The 17,734-nt window shown below is 36.0% G+C and overlaps 1 protein-coding gene across 5 annotated transcripts in view; it reads left to right on the top strand.

Moving 5' to 3' along the window:
- Positions 1 to 17,734, top strand: part of SGCE (sarcoglycan epsilon) — a 37,775-nt gene that overhangs the window by 17,136 nt on the left and 2,905 nt on the right. For 3 of the 5 annotated variants that reach the window (XM_074835959.1, XM_074835969.1, XM_074835939.1), the window contains 9 exons: positions 2,182 to 2,339; positions 5,437 to 5,509; positions 6,318 to 6,516; positions 8,224 to 8,386; positions 11,746 to 11,957; positions 12,709 to 12,735; positions 13,446 to 13,634; positions 15,241 to 15,284; positions 16,078 to 16,112. In XM_074835959.1, coding sequence (XP_074692060.1) covers positions 2,182 to 2,339; positions 5,437 to 5,509; positions 6,318 to 6,516; positions 8,224 to 8,386; positions 11,746 to 11,957; positions 12,709 to 12,735; positions 13,446 to 13,634; positions 15,241 to 15,284; positions 16,078 to 16,112 — 1,100 coding nt within the window. The remainder of the gene's footprint in view (positions 1 to 2,181; positions 2,340 to 5,436; positions 5,510 to 6,317; positions 6,517 to 8,223; positions 8,387 to 11,745; positions 11,958 to 12,708; positions 12,736 to 13,445; positions 13,635 to 15,240; positions 15,285 to 16,077; positions 16,113 to 17,734) is intronic. The other 2 variants (XM_074835946.1, XM_074835953.1) reach the window with 2 other exon arrangements.

Raw genomic sequence — 17,734 nt, 5'->3', positions numbered from 1 at the left:
GTTTATCTGGTCACTGTTTCAGATGTAGTATGTATTAGGTTATATGAAGCAGTGCTTTGAAAACATACAGTAACCTTGAGACACAATAGAAGATTAAATCAAATGTGAGACTACGTAATGATGTTTTCTTTCATTTAAAACAAATGCTCCTCTGGATTCAGCCTTCATATATTTAGGAACAGTTTAATGCTAGTAAGCAGTTTGTTTTTAGAGAAAGTTGTGATTTCCTAAGTATGGTGTTTTGATGTACACCTAAGGCAAACCTAAAGGATTGGTCACTGGTGGGTTAGAGTATGTATAAGCAATCTAGAGCAGGGGGGAAGAGAAGGAGAGAACATTCTGCCCCACATGCTTATCAACAATGAAAAGGAATAATAAATATATAAATGTCTTATATAAATATAACTGTCCTATTTTCCTATTAAAATAGGAAAAAACTATAATAAATGTACAGTGCACACATAATCAAAGCCTGTTTCATTAATAAGCTTTTGAATTGATTTGAGAGTACTAGTTTCAAAACTCACTTTAAAGAAAAAATAAGCTTCTGTAAGCATTGGTTAAATTTTGTCATGAATAAAACCAAACGTTTTAAAAATTTCCTCTCCTTGAAAAATGGATGCTTTTCCTAGCATGTATACCTGGGTCTTCATTTCATGTTAACAGTGACTGGCAGAGCGAAGTTTGCCTCAGTCCCATTTTTCTCCCTATTTTGACACACAGAAGGAAGGAACCTGGAAATTTTACTAAAGATGGGTTGTCTTCCGAATCTTTGCAGCTCCAGCCTGTCTTGACATTCACGTGATTCGAAGGCAGTATGAATCTGATTTCAGATACTGCTGAAATTGTTGTATCCATAGATGATTGTGATCATATCAGAAATTCACTGTAAGGCCAGCTGTTACCACAGTCCTTTTGTTTTTGTCTGCTCTTCTGGATCATTCGCATCGCCTACCTTGATGAAGGGCAAACCGGAATGTATCACAGGTGTCTTTCAGATTTTTTCCCCAAATCATTTGTGATGCTGGGAATTTTATTATGAATGAAATAGATTACATTACTGGCATGTCGTGAGAGAATCATGAGCAAAGTTGCGTTACACCCTGGTGCTGGTTTGGTGTGGTTTGCGTCCCTTTTACCCACAGCCAGATGTGTAAACGCGTACCTGAAAACTAGTTACCCTTTGGCAACAGGTCTCAGTCTCTTTGTTCCCCTCTGGAGGAGATGACAGCCGTTCTTTCTTTGCTGGGCTGTTTCTGCCTTCTGTGCCAGCCTGCTTGTCATCTTCTCTTGTCACTTGTCCTACAATTGCTGCTGTTCCCATTTCAAAGCTGAGCTGGAGGAACGCAGTGCAGAGGTGTCTGCACAGGGTCAGAGTGGATTTGCTCGAGTTCCGTGCCTCAGCTGTAAGGTGCTTACGCCTCAGTGGTCAGGATCTGGTAGTGCTTACAAAAACTAAAATACACAGAAGTCAAATCTGGCCATTTTTAAGAGTATCAATAAGAACCACAAAAACTGTTGTACTGGTTTAACTTAAGGGGCTTTTAGAGATTGCATCTGAACCATTGTATTTAGTAGCCATCAATGGATCCATTTTTCAGGAATGTCTGGTCTTTTTGAAATTATTTTTTCTCTAAAGAAAAACTACTGCCAGGTGGTTGGTGCTGAAGACCTGTATGTATATCCTGATGCTAACAGAAGCTTTCAGACATTATGATTACACAGCCACTCTTTACAGTAAGCCTGCCCAGGTACATTGGGTCTCCAGAGCTGTTATTAAAAATGTAAATAAAATAAGGGTTTTCTTGGAAATTAAAGGACTGAGGACTTTGTGCTTTTGTCAGTAAGGAGGTTAGATGCTTCAGTTCTAGGTGGAACTGAGCTCTAAAAATCAGACCTACTAGTTAATGAGTGCAAGCACACAGTTAGCCAGGACTCTTAAGTAGTACAAGCACATTCATCTCTGCAGTTGGTTACACTTTTCAAATATGAATTTTTTAATACTTACAAGTGCTGAGTAGGAGTTCACATATTTCTGATGTGGAGGTTAGCAATTTTTTTTCTTTTTGGAAATGTTTAGAAGACATAGCTGGAAGACAATAAGATTTTCTAATGGAAACATCAGAATGAAAGTGTATAGTATTTTCTTGTAAATACTCTAATGTAATTTTTCCTGTCTAGGTGAAATAAGTAATGATCCTATAACATTTAATACCAACTTAATGGGCTACCCAGACAGACCTGGATGGCTACGCTATATACAAAGGACACCATACAGTGATGGAGTGCTCTATGGCTCACCAACTGTAGAAAATGTGGGCAAACCAACCATCATTGAGGTATTTTCTTTTAAAGGTTCAAAAGATTTATTTTGTTTTAGAGTATAAGATTCAGAATTGTCAACAAGCATTTGCCTCTTTTTTTGAACAGTTAATTAGATTTTTTAAAAAAGAAATGACATTAACATTTTCTCTTCGGTACCGTTGTATCCCTTTTGAGAGAAAGCCAAGTTGTATGACATTTCATGTTTGACTTTTAAGGTATAATTAGTAAATAGCAATAATGATTTAAGTTTGATATTCCTAGGTGAAATACCTTTAGATTCTTGCCCTTCATCTTTCTAAGAGGCTTTTCATTTCAGTAAATTACGAATTAATAAAAGTTGTATTCAAAATATAGGGGGAAAAAAAGCCTTTGTGAACAACTGTACTTGAAGAATATCTGAACTCAGAACTTTGTTAAATTCTACCCTAAATATGGGCCAGACCGTTCTCCACAGGAAAATACAGTATTCAGTCAATAAAGAGGTTTTGGGTTTATTTGTTGGGGTTTTTTTTAATTAAATTATTTTTCATCAAATATTATCTGGTTCATTATTCATGTTTATTGATAAATTTAATTTTAATTAGCACTTACATGTATTTAATTCTATTCCTATAAGTATAACCATGACAAAACCTGCCACTTGATTTTTGACAATTAGCTATACAGATGTTTAAAAGCACCAATTATTCGTTGAGCAGCAATTGAAAGGGAAAAAGGACTATATTTTCTGCCATGTACATCACAGACGGCAGACTGAATCAGACACTGTGTCGTTCACAGTGTTAAGGAAAATCTGCTCATTAACTTGCTCCAGCCATTTTGCTGCTTCAGCAGTATGGTTGTCTTAAACCCTTGATGAGTTTCTGTTTCTCTAAATTGCATTTGATACAGTTTTCTTCCTCAAGAATGACCTCTCTGCGTGTTAAGTTATACTGTAGATAATTTCACCCATGCTTAATTCTATATACATGATTCATTTTTGATTCCAGCAGGACTAATCACATCTGTAAAATTAATCGTGTGGAGAAGTACTTGCAGACTCCACTTAGCTTTCTGTAGAGGAACCTGTTATTAAAAATTGCCCTTTTTTAAAATGGCATGTACTTTTAGATTCTAGGATCTATATCAAGACCTCTATTATAAACATGACCCCAAGCCTATATTTGAACTAAATCTTGCCTCGCATACAAGTTAATTCATTGCAGTCCCCTCTCAGATATGGCTTTTAAATTAATTCTGTAGTACGTGAGCCAGGCAAATTGCATTTGATCCACTTCCTAGTGCCACCTGAGAGGAGCGGTTGCATATTCCTGGCCTGAATATAACTTTCATCATGTTGTAATTCCTGAGGTGATGTCATGGGTAGGTCAATTAATTGGAGGAGACCTCATGATTAGAAGAGCCTAATGTTATGCATAGCACTATAACAAAGAAGTTCAAGCTTCTTTGAAAGCTGTGCAAAGAGGGTTTGTGTTTCGCTGAATGTTCAGTACAAAGGCAGCCTCCGCCACTGTCACTATTACTCGGTACAGGTGCATGGTCCACACTGGCAGCTCTCACTGCTGGAGTGCAGACTCGGAGGGTTTACTGTCATGTTCCTGTATAGAGCTTGTACAACCAGAAAGTTAGGTTTTCTAAGTATTAATGTTTTAAACTGCTGTTGAAACAACCCTTTGAAAAATTAATAACAGAATTGAGGATTTGAAAAATCTCAGAAATTTAGTTTAATTTCATAATGAAATTGTTACATTACATAAGATGTAATTGTACCAGATAAGCTTTTCTCTCTGTACTTAAATGAACCTGCAGAAGATATTCCAGAGCATTTTTCCTTTACATTTAAATCCCTTAAAAGAAGTGCAGCTTCTGTTAATTTTTATTTCTTTAATAATCAATGTCACAATGGTTTGCAGCTCCGCTGAGAAGCAACATGGGTCTGTTTCTATTGCCACTCTTCTGCCTCTCCTTTTTCCCTGGAATGAATTAACTGAAGTCTAAAATTAGGAAAAAAGTTAGTCTTTTTCAATTTGTTTCATGAAAGATTTATCACCTTTCACGAAAAAAAAAAGTAGATAAAATAATACATAATTATACTGATATCCAGCCTTGTTCTGTATTTCTTTTGAACAAGCACTTGGTCGTAGTACATCTTCGGAGTACAGTCACCACTGAGAAGTAACCACTTGCAAGCATTTTGGGCATCCTATACATTTAAACTATAAAATTGGTATCCTTACGTAATTTGATCATGAATCACAGTCATAGAATTGTATAGATTGGAAAAAACCTTTAAGATCAGAGTCCAACCGTTAACCTGGCACTGCCAAGTCCAACACTAAACCACGTCCTTAAGTGCCACATCTACACATCTTTTAAATACCTCCAGGGATGGTGACTCAGCCACTTCCCTGGGCAGCCTGTTCCAATGCTTCATAACTCTGGCATAAGCTTCCAAAAAGAAGAGTCATGAATGTTGCATCTACCTACTAGTTTTCAGTTCCCCTACAGTTATCCATGATTTTTTAAAAAACTACTTGTGTTGGGGCAGTGCTTGTGTATCCATTCATGGAGTATTACTTCAGTGGGGCTAGAGCTAAAACTAAATCCCAATCCCAAAGATTAGAATTCCTGGAATCCCGGCACTCTTTCCTTTAAATATCTCCATCTAGTTTAGTTCACTAGGAGATATCAATGAAAGTAGGTCTTATGGTATTGGTGGAGGAAGGTGGAAGGGGAAACAGAGAAACTGGTCTTTGATTATGGTTGTTCTTAAATCAAAAACAGCAGAAAAGAAAGAATACACATGTATGGTAGAACGCTTTTATCTGGACCAAAATATATTATATTCACATATAGCCCTTGGACAATTGTATTTGGCTATAGACTAGTCGAGGAAATTCCAGTATCATGACTTGAAGGTAGTACTGCATGAAATAAATTGATCTTACCTCTCAAATTTTGTATTAATGAATATTCATACATTTCAAAGTAAGGAGGAAAAGCATTTAAGAGGTGATAAGTATTTCTAAGTTATCAACTTAATTTTCATTGATGTTTCATTTATCTGATTTTCATATTTGCATTGTTCTTTTGCAATCTTTTTAACTCTAGATCACTGCATATAACAGGCGTACTTTTGAGACAGCAAGACATAATTTGATAATTAATATAATGTCAGCAGAAGGTATGTACAGAAAATAGCTTGTGTTTCGAAATGAATAAGCAAAAAACATCGTATGGTCTCCTTTTAAGATTAAAAAAATAATGTAAAATGGTTGTCTGGTATTCAAGCCAAATGTGGGGCACAAAGGGGAAGGAAGAGAGTTTCCCTCTTTTGATTCAATTTATTATTTTTATCTAATTTTTTTGTGTTAGGTAAGACATTATTCCTCATTCACTAAAAAAAAGGCGTGTTGTTTAATTTACGTTTTTTTCCCTGTCTTTTCAAATGGACCTAACATGAAGGATTTTACTCTTTTTGCATGTTGTTTAGTTTGCTTACTTCTGCATGTTCTTTGTGCAGAGAACAATCATATAGGCAGATTCAGAAAGTAACAGACTGTGGCATATATGGACATCTCAGTTTAAAAAAATTGAATAGTTTGTGTCCCTAAAATTAGTTGTCTTCATCATATATATATTTATAGTCTGGAGTATTGCAGGTTGGAATCCATTCTCACTGCAGATCAGTTTTGACCCCAAAATTAGCATGAACGTAATGTTACATTTAATGACAATTTACCAGCTGAGACTAGTCTGCTCCTTCATCTCCCAGCTGCTTTATAAATAGCCAATGGTTTTCAGCTTAAGTAACAGCTAATAGTACTATTTAATTAAACATAATCATATTAGGGTCAAAATTAGCTAGTTCAAATACAAGATTTTTGGAAAGGTGTATCAGTCTTAAAGTGGTATTACATTAATCATTACTTCACATTCTTTGTTATGGAGCCTTTGTTAAGGCAAAACTCTTCCTTTTTCATCACAACTAGATTTTCCTTTACCATATCAAGCGGAGTTCTTCATAAGGAATATGAACGTAGAAGAAATGTTAGCAAGTGAAGTTCTTGGCGACTTTCTTGGAGCAGTGAAAAATGTGTGGCAGCCGGAACGCTTGAATGCTATAAACATTACTTCAGCCCTCGACAGGGGAGGGAGAGTTCCACTTCCTATTAATGACATGAAAGAGGGGTAAGCACATGCTTTTGCCCCACTCTTTTTATTCTTACTGAAAAGCTTAATATTTTTTCACGTTTTCTAGAAGCCTTGCAATTGCTGTCTTATATTTTGGAAATCCAGATTGGTATTAGATATGAAAAGTTTACTGATGTTCCGAGCCCCCTTTATACCATAGGCTTATCATGTTAGGTACATGTTTAGATACATGTTAGATACCATAGGTTTATCATGTTAGATACAATTTCAATAGGTGACAGTTTCTATACATTGATTTTACAGTCTAAGGGATACTAATAAATTCTATTAATTATAAAACATATAAATCCTATTAATTATAAAACAGTAGAAAATATGCTTATTTTATAATTCCAGTCTTCTGAACAGTTGTTTGGCATACTTTTCAAGTATTCAATAGTTCCCAATTCACAAAACTCAAAATTTTGAAACAAGGTGTGATAGAGCATAGGTTACAAAGCCACTTAGACTTCCAAGAGCATTTAGCATGTAACCGTGTCATTTGTAGCTGTACTGTGAGTGAAATTTAGTTACGTGCTTCAGGAGCACTGTGGGCTTTCATCCGAAAGTGGTAAGCTGAAGTATCTGGGGAATTTACGTTGCTGAGTATAAACTGCAGGAATTCACTACTTCCAGTTATGATTCATAACCATAAGTTCTGTTCTGAAATAAGATACTTCAATTAGAAACTAATAAGGATTCAGTCTTTTCAGAATATGGTTGTGGTAGTGCTTTTTCCCTGGCAAAAATAAAGATGCCTAGTTATTTTTAAATATCTTGTGTCAAATAATATCTAAAGAAGGGCTGAGGATTCAAAATCCGAGATGTGTGCAGAAAAGATTGTTGTTTCAGACCCCTTTTCTGAGTTTCTGAGCACATCTGAGGAAGGACTAACCAGAGTAATAGCAGAGCCACTTAATACAAGTGGCTACATTTCAAATGTTTAGTTAGATAATGCCTAATATACCAAATGGCAACCAGGACCTAATTTCTGTGTCAGGATTCACTGGTACATTATACCTGGTAGAGTAGACTGTATTTTCCAGCAGCATTCTACATATTTAAATATGAAAATTAATAATATGGTTAGCGCAGTAGCTCTTATTTTTGTATTGTAATGCTAAATGAAGTATTAAGTTTACATTCAGCTTTCAGTATTCTGCAAATTTTGTTGGCAATGCATAGCTACATTCTAGAATCTTTTATGAGAAGCTGGGGGCTTTGGCAGGTTCATATTAATATTAGGTTTAGAAATAACTAGTCCTCGTGAATTTTATTTGAAAACATGGGAAGAAACTTTTTGGAAAAACTGTGCTGAGCAGGACTGAAGTTTTCCTTAAGATACAATTATACTATTTTAATGCGATTTTCAAAAGTAGTACTGATTTACTTATGTGAGGAACCTACACTTGGAGCTCTATGACTTCATAGAAATTGACAACTTTGATGGTAAGCAAACATGTACATTATGCAGCAAAACAGAGTAAGTTGTAAGAAGCAGCTAGAAAAATCCTTTTGATTTCAGTCTATTCATATGCTTAGATAAAGTATGCTATCAAGAAAAATAATGTAAAAAAATCATGTTAGTCTTTAAAGCACAGCTGAATGTTACCGTGAACAATAAATGTTTGGAATAGTATGTGGTTGTCCTTTGGGGATTTGTGAGAGGTACCCTGACAGTCTGTCACTCATCTCTTTCTGCAGTGTGTATGTTATGGTTGGGGCAGATGTTCCATTCTCTTCGTGCTTACGTGAAGTGGAAAACCCACAAAATCAGCTGAGATGCAGTCAAGAAATGGAGCCTGTAATAACCTGTGATAAAAAATTTCGTACTCAATTCCACATTGACTGGTGTAAAATCTCTCTGGTGAGTTATTTTATTATTGCATAAAAATGATGTTTGTAGAAGTACAATATTTTATGCCAGACATGACTGAGGTAGGAGTTTTGCCAGCCTGGCCAGACAACTCTGCCAAATTCCACTTTATCATGACTGATTGACATTGTTTTCCATCTAGCAGACACTCTTAAGATTGTGAAAGGATTTTGCTATGTAGGCTAAATTCTATTAGGTTGAGCACCATTGAAACCACCATATTCCTTTTCACTAGTGGTAATTTATATAAATGGCCAGAGGGCTTACAGAACTAAAAGTATTGAGAGGATTATTTAGGTGGGCGTAGTTCGTTAATTCAGTGTGCTAATACTGCTAGTTACACTTACTTTCCTAAAAGGTGTGTGTGTGTATACATATTTATATGTTTTCTCAAATATTGAGTCTACAGCACTGACCAGTTAAATGTAATTTCTATGCTGTTAAAAAAATCTTTCTGAAAATGGTCTAAAACATATTTAATGTTAAAAATGAAATAGAAAAAGAAAAGCAAATAATGTTGACTAATGAAATCAAAATAAATGGGAACATTCTTCTCAGTCGAATACAGGAAAAATGATAACCGAACACTAACTAGACTATTTGCCATGGAAGGAGTGTAATTCCCAAAGAGGCTTTTAAAGGTTATTGTTTAGTTCTGGTAATGAAAATCAAGAAATAATAGAGTATTGGAAGAGAATGTTGCAGGTGAGTTTGAACAAGGACGGCGAAGGTACATAAAATAAACTTAGATGGTTGTTGAGCTACTTCAGACATTGCTCAAGAGGAAACTGAAGGGGAGATATGAAAGGCTTTTGTACAATGTGAAAAATGTATTGGGTATGAGAAAAGGTATTCATACACAAAATCGATTAGGTAACTTCCAGCCCTTTCTTTCTATACACTATAAATTAGGAAAGCTGTTAGAAAGCTGGAAAATACTTGTTTTCAAAAGAATATCCAGATTATTTACTGTTTATTGGCTTTCTGTTGAGAAATTGCAAAAGGTACATGTGTACACAGCAATACTTACCAGCACCTGAAAAATAGTAGAAGGCAGTCAGCCTTTGTCAAGAACAAACTGTGTCAAGTCTTTGATTTCCTTCTACAAGAAAGAAGTAGAACAGAGGTGCAGCAGCAGATGTCATTTCTTTTTGGTAAGGTTTTTTTATAGTGTCTCATAAGCTCAGGAAAATGACCTAGATGAAGCTAGGACCTAGTGGAGAGCTGGTTGGATAGCTGTAAGCATAGTAGAATTATTAATAATTCCTTGTCGTTGTTCATTATTAAGGTGGATGGTGGAAATGCTTTTGAAATGAAATTTGCAGTCCCCATGAAGCTGAAAGGATCTGCAGGTGCATTGAAGTACAGGATAGAATTCAGAAAGGTCTTGAGAAATTGGAGAAACAGCCTTAGAAAACGGTGAATTTCAAAAGGAGCAGCAGAGGAATAGTGCACTAATGCAAGAATAATCAACACTACCCATGCAAAATGAGGAGCAGCTGGTTAGGAGTACTTCTCCAGAAAAAACGTAACAGTGGCTCATAAACTAATCATGAAGCAGCGTTGTTATGCTGTTTTGAGGAAAGCAGGGATCACCCTGGGATGTGTAACGGGAACAGGCTCTCAGAGACGTGTCATTTTCTGCAGCAGCCTATAACGCCACCTTGAACTCAGCACTTGTTTTGGCAGCGTACCATGATAACTGAATTTAAACAGTCTTGGGGTGTTAACTGTTGCCAACAGCATTGCTGGCGCATGCTGTAACCTGGTGGATCAAAGGGAAAAAGGAGCCAAGCTTCCCTCTATCTAATCACAGTCTGCTTTTCATAAGGCAAGCCAAGGGACAGAAGGTCCCCCAAGATCCATGGGCTGGGAGGGAGTTGAGCTCTATTTCCCTTAACCACAACATAGACCAGTGAGTGAAAATACAACCATCTTATCCTCTTCCTCCCACTTTTATGAGGTGACGTTGGCGATTAGCACCTAAATCAAAGAGTGGATTTAAGTTTGTGGGTCCCAAATTCTGAAAAGAGGGGCAACGTAATACATGCTTCCTCTTAATGCTACTTTCTGATAGCTTGTTCTCATGCTGTGTAGGAGCTTCTGTTAGTCACATCAGTAAGTGCATAAGTATTTTTTTGTGTGTTGCTTAGGGATTGAGATTCAGCTAAGCAGCCAGGTGGAACTTGGTGTACCTCATATAAAAGATTCTGTGTAATTAATGAGTGGAGAATCCATACATTATTTTTTGTCAAACTGTCTTGCACTTTTATATATATATATATATAAATATGTATGCAGTTGGAGCTCAACAAAATATTATTTCTAGCATTCCACAAAAACCTGTTCATCCATTGTGTAAGTTTTAATACACTATTTTATGACTTAAAGAGTAAATTATAAAGAGATGACCATCAGTTGCAAGATTTCTCAATGAACAGTGTCAGGCAAAAGGTCAAGACTGTAGGCAAATATAATTTATTTTCATTAATAATCTGGAGAGGCTTAATTTAAAAGTAATATCTAGCTGAAGATAACAAGAACATTAAGTCAGAAGATTAAAAAGTCATGTGGGAAGGGCAGTCAATTAAATGCAATGTGAAAGTCAGTAGCAAAAAAAGGTTGTATTTCTAGAAATGTTAGATACAGACATAAAAAAAAAAAAAAAAAAAATACTTGTGACCAGGAATGCAGCCTTCTGGAGGTTAGTTGAATTAGAAGGTAGAAAAAACCTTGGAACTCTGCTCTGATCAACTAAATGCACATCTCGTAAGTGGGTGGGGGAGGCAGTTGAGCTGCTCAGTCCTCAGCAGCTCCATTTGTGCTCCCTGCTTTTTTGAGGACTGGATGGGAAGCTCAATAGGAAGAAGGAGGAAGAAAACCCATGGGTGGTCCACTTTTCATCTCTACCACCTTCATACAAGAGAGGGCAGTATTGTTATTTAGGAAGACTAGTAAGAATTAATTAATCAAAAATAAATCAGTAGCAAATAATTAGTTTGCAATAAAAATGTTTACAGAATTTTTACCTAAATACTATTTGTGTGAGATATCCCTAAAATTAATCTCTAAAAAACATAGTATCTCTGGTGGGCACAAAATAAAGTAATAATGTGATAAAGTAATAAAGGGATATTACTTACAATGTTGATCAGAAGCTTTCAGCAACGCATAAGGTTTTATTGGTTAAAAAAAGGTGATTGGATGAAATTGTACAGAATTTGTCAAATGTGTAATATGGATTCTTTTATATGTTATGGCTGGTTAAATACTGCCTGTTTTTAGACTCTGTTACTTTGTTATATAATTGTGTTTTTTTTTTTCTTTTTTTTTTTCCCCCTGGGTACCAGGTTGACAATACAAAACAAGTTTCCACCTTTCAGGAAGTGATTCGTGGAGAGGGGATATTACCTGATGGTGGGGAATACAAGCCACCTTCTGATACACTGAAAAGCAGAGACTATTACTCGGATTTCCTAATTACACTGGCAGTGCCCTCGGCAATAGCACTGGTGCTTTTTCTAATACTTGCCTATATCATGTGCTGCCGACGGGAAGGAGTGTGAGTACTTTAACACACTAATAAGTAATTGTTGATTTTTCTAAGATTATAATGCATAGAAGACAATTTGTTAGAAGAATTCCATTCAGTTCATTAAAAACATTTAAAACAGGCCAAAAGAGAACTGCTTGAAATATTGAAGTATGTCTCATCTAAGCACATACAGTAATTTCCAAGAGAATGGATGTAGGGCCTTTAATTGTTCTAGTTGAAAGGGCTAAAAACCTCAACATACGCGTAAAACTCCACAAAATCTCCACATATGCACAACTCTCCAAAACGCCCCAAACAAATAAAATACTAATAAAGGATCACTGATTCAGGAAAATAGTAAGTAATTTCTAAAATGCTAACTTTTAAAAAATAAATCTGGTTGAGGATATGAACTGAATCTAGACATATTATTAAAAAAAAATCATAAAAGGAAAGCAGCAAGTAACGTAATTTCTGCCATTTCTTACACAAACTTTCATTTTGTCACAGAATTTATTTTAGCCAGAAGCTTGTTCTTTAACTTGCATTTTCATTTCTCTGTGTGTGTGTCTGTGTGTGTGTGTCTCATCAGTATCACATCTCTATACGTGCGTTCATCAAGGCCTCATCATAAAACCAGTTGCAAATGCTGCCAAGTTGCGTTTAGCAATAACCTTGTCAGCATTTCTACATCATGTACTACTTTCATCATCAGATAGATTTAATGTTCCAACTATCAATGCTATTATTTAATTCATAAATTTTGTTTTGTTTTTAGGGAAAAGAGAAACATGCAAACACCAGAGTAAGTGTCTTCTTTCCTGTTATTTTTCTTTTACCATTTAATTTTCATTCTCAGTAGCTTGTCATGCTTCATACATGTGTGTCATAATCTTCTTCCATTCTCTCTAATCCATGGTTTAATTCATAAATGTGAAAGCTGCTTTTAAATCAGAGTCTTGGCAAGGATAGAAGACCAGAATAAAAAGGGTTTGAAATTAACGACTGTCAATTCAAAATAAAATAGTGTTGTTAAAATAAATATGTTAATATGTAATTTATACTCCTGGTTATTGGACTTCCCAGCCTACATCTTAAAGGCAGTGCACAGGAACAAATATCCTGGAAGGTATCCAGTGCCTATACTATGGTGTTTTAAAATTAATCTATGAGTTTTTATGAATCTACCACAAGAATCAGGAGTTAACAAAAACTTTTATTTTAACTGCAGCAAATAAACGGAACATTAGCCATAAATTGCACAGTCTTGGATCTTGTGGAAAATACTTATCCAGACAGCAAAATCTCAAGGAATAATTACTGCCTTAAAAATGAAATAAATCCAGTATTTATTAAATTAACTATGTAAAGGTTTACTGTAATTGCTGCACTCTAGAGTCTGTAACATGCATCAAAGTCCTTGTATTTTTAAGAAAAACAATAATCGTAAAAGTCTATCCATTTTGGTAGAGCATTTAAAATATGTATTTACTATTTTATTTCCTTTTGACATAGCATCCAGTTGGTCCACCACAGTGCTATACAGAAATCAACCAAAGAGCTTCGTGACATGTCTAAAAATAGAGAGATAGCATGGCCTCTTTCAACGCTTCCTGTGTTTCACCCAGTTACTGGTGAGATTGTACCACCCCTTCACACAGACAGCTACGATAATACCAGTATGCCTCTGATGCAAACACAGCAGTAAGTATTTTAGATTTTATTTTTTAATATGCATTATGTTGCATGATTTAACTACGGATTCCAGTGCTTGTCATCTGAAATGTATTGTTTATGGAGGTATCAGTAATGACTCTAGTTCAAGATTGTTCTGATGTTTGCATTTCAAGCAGAAAGAAAGGCCTTCTGTTATAGAATTAAATGGCTGGGTTTCAGTCTGCAGACTTGGCAAGAAGCTTTGCCATGAACAGTAACATTTCTGCATATTTTGGAGAAAAACTACTTTTGACAGGGGAATCAATTAAAACTGTCCTATTTTAGACAGCCTGCCTCTTAACCCCTGTCTTCGGAGTTCTGGTATAAAACTACCACTGGGGTGGTGGCAGTTTCATAACAGAAAATCCAGACTTTGTAAGTAGTTAGTCATGTATCTGTCACACATAGTTTATGTTTGAAATGTTAACACTGAACAGAAGAGCATATTCCATTACACAGATAATAAATACAGTCTTGCCAGTGAAAATGCTCAGAGCTCTCAGCCATTTCCATTGTTGCCAGCCTCTCTTCAAGACAGAAACCAGAAAAATACTCATTTCTATTCCTTAAAGTTCATTTATCAGCAACTTAATGAAACTACGGAGACAGACTGATAGTGCTTTGAACGTGTTCTAATTCAGACAAGTTGGTAGTGCTGTAGAAAAAAGAATTTCTAGGAAGGTTTGGTTGAGGTCTCTGGGGTTGAGCAGGTCTGAGGCAGCGGTCTCCAAAGTGGCTGGCGTTGTTTTTCAGCGCCGTGCTATGACACTGGCTCCAGTCGGTAGCTCCTCGGCTGGCGGCCCTGCATGGCCCCAATGATACCGGTCCAGTGCCAGCACTAACTTGGCCCTAATTTACACGTTTGCCCTGAATTCTCTTCATAATGTAGATACGTGCTAGAAGAGTGTTTTCTTCTACCTGTCCAAAGCTAAATTCTCCAGAAAGTACAGCTGTATAAATTATCCCTTGTACAACTGCTGCAAAGTGCTCTATCCTGTCTTTTACAGTTTCTTCTTCGTTCAGAATAGCCGTTTTTTACGACTGGGGTGCTAAAGCCTGTACCAAAGGCTTTCTTACATTGTACATACAGTTATCTGCTTCACCTGCATTCCAACCCCTAATTCCTATCTCTAAAAACAGTCTTAATATCTGGTAGCTGTTAAAATAGACACTTAAGCAGGACACAGCAATGTAACTTTGCCTTGATAGGTGAACTGGTCCAGTGTGTAAAACTAGCTGACCATTCATTCATTCCACAGTCAATAACTGAGTTGCAAAGACTGTCACCTTTTTTCTGCTCATCACTTATGGAAACCAAACTTTGCATATCAGAAGCCTCCAGTGACTCTTGTACCTCTGACATTTCACCAAGTCTGAGGCTTTGAATCTACTTGACAAGTACAATGATAGGAACTACCCATTAACAATAATTTTATTTCTTTTATTGATTTGGCTAACCTTTAGACAACTGTATTTGCATAGTGAAAATGGATTATTGCTTTGTAAGCAAAACCTCAGATTTTAAATACTGAACTTTTATGCATAACATACTTCAGAGTTTGTATGGAATCATCAAAGATACTGTTTTTTGTAGGAACCTGCCACATCAGACTCAGATTCCACAGCAGCAGACTGCAGGTCAGTACTGAGAAAATACTGTAACTATTAAGTGACCAGTGCAGAGGAATCACTAGTTAAAATGTATATGGTCTATGGACAGTGGAAACCCATTTTCAAATATAGTGAAGTATCACAGCATTGTCACTCCGGAATTTTTGTGATACACCAGTGAAAATTTTGCAATGGGATTGCTTAAACAAGTAGGAGCTATACTACATGAGGACTCAGTGTGAGACACTGAAATCCAGTACAGCTAAGTTAGAAACCTCCTCATATAAATAATTTCCTCTTACAAGGTGAAGCTGCAGCCAGATTCCCAAATGCAGTTACACTGTTCAGACACTCTAAAACTTGATAGGAAATCAAAATTTCTAATTCCCACCAATCGTAGTTAAGCTCTGAAGAAGGAGCTCTTTACTGCTGTTACTAAACAGAGTCGATATTGGGGAATCTGTGGTGAGGCACATATCCATGCTGCGGGTTTCCCGTGTCTTAGTCATTGCTTTTACATCATTGTCACAAACCCTGATGTACTGACTGAGGTCGTGAAAGGCTGATTGTTCTCTCTAGTTGCAGGCATAGACATGTGAAAGGGGATAAGGATCATACAAGGAGAATGTAGAGGTCAAAGTATAATTTTTGAATATTCAAAGAGGTATTCAGGCAAAACTCTCTCTCTATATATGTATTGAACGTAATATGGGAACTACAGCTCCAAGAGGAAGACTTGTTTTAATTTAGGAGTTACATAAGCAACTCTTTCTTTTCATTCAAAATCCTTCTTCTTCATTACTGCTTTCGGGGATTAAAGGAGAATTTCGTATGACAACATTTCAAAGATTTGAGGCAAGTATATAATAGATGCTTCTGCCCATGTGGGTTTTTTTATTATTTGGAAATTCAAAACACATTTATAAAAAAAACCAACCAAACCTGACTGCAGTTCTGCTAGCTTTGCTATTTGTGTGCTTTATTCTACATACACTGAAAATGGCAGATGACGCTGACAGTCAAAGCCTCAATCCAGCGCCTCCAGCACTGGTTTGGGTTGACATTTAGCATAGCTCTTAACACTCACTACTGCAGGTGTTTAGAAGGTAAAATAAAAACGTCTTACAGTCCAGTTCTTCTGTTATGACTGTTTTGTTACAAGAATTCCAGTTTGTCTTGCAGTAAAAAAGATGTGAAATCACCTGGTAGTACTGTATTTTGGCAGCAGTGAGAAATTTTTAAAGAGGTATGAAATACAAGCTAGCATGGCTTTGTCGCTTGCAGGTTGCACTGAAAAACTGTCATAAAAGTAGATCTTAAAAATCCTCCTGTGTGTATTTTCTGTAGTGCATTATTTTGGTAGAATACACCTGTTCTTTCGTATTCATCATAGATGCTGCTGTGACAAGCTCTCAGAAATGGGAGTGGAGGGGGGAAATGTACTTGGGACAGACATTTCCTCCTCTTCTTGTAGTTTACAATGACACCTTCCTTCGTAACTTGGATGTGCAGATGACACTGCAAGCACTTCCATGACATGATGGCATATGCCTCTTGCAGTTTATCTTCTAAAGGATATCTATGTTTTGTCAGTGTTGTCAGAAGGTTAGATTTTTAGAAAGTCACAATTTAAAACAAAATTCAGGTGCTCCTTAGATTATTTTTTTTAGTAGCATCAGTACAAACTTAGCAATCCATTTTATTGATGTGTTCAAATAAGAAATTTACAGAAATAAAACACTTCAGGCCAAAAAAACTGTAGAACTAGACGGTCATTGTTTAATTTTCTTCCTATCCTACAGAAAGTTCTCAATAATATACTTGGGATTACTAACATCCTATCAGTCACTGCCATGAATAAGAAGATATTTCTGTTTTAAAGCTTCCATAGACCATACTTAGTAATTTGAAGAGCAAACCATGTCTAATAACCACTATCCTCTTCAGGAACTATCTGCATCCCCAATAAGAAAAAACATTTTTTAACCTTATATAAAAATGCAGATTTGATAGCTGACATAATGATCAACTGTTTCACAAAGTTAAAACATAATTGGGAGAGAATTATATGAAAGGTGACAAGTCACATCTAACATTTGTATTATACTGCTGAAAATTGTTACTCCGATATGAAAAGGTATATTAAGTTTTATAATTGTCTCTGTTGATTGGCAAAATTCATGAGGACTGTTTTAAGGTACTTAGATGAAAAAGTTTATGGGATATTCCTATAATGCAAAAGACTAAATAGTGCATGTACACTGTATACTACATTTTCCATTTTGAGCTTCACAGTCTCTCTATGAAGTCTGTTAGATCCCAAATATCAAAATAAATTCCAGTTAAACAATCTTTTCCCAGATCTCTCCCTTCCCAGAAGAAAGCAAGCAAAGCTTTTTTCATGTATATGTTGTCTTTCGGTCCAGGTTGTACTTGTGTTTTTCCAATGTGATGGTTGATTAAGGAGTAATAAATAC

The sequence above is a fragment of the Strix aluco genome, chromosome 1 (genome assembly GCF_031877795.1).
Source record: "Strix aluco isolate bStrAlu1 chromosome 1, bStrAlu1.hap1, whole genome shotgun sequence".
In the NCBI taxonomy this organism is placed as follows: Eukaryota; Metazoa; Chordata; class Aves; order Strigiformes; family Strigidae; genus Strix; species Strix aluco.
This window is presented reverse-complemented; position numbering and strand designations above follow the sequence as displayed.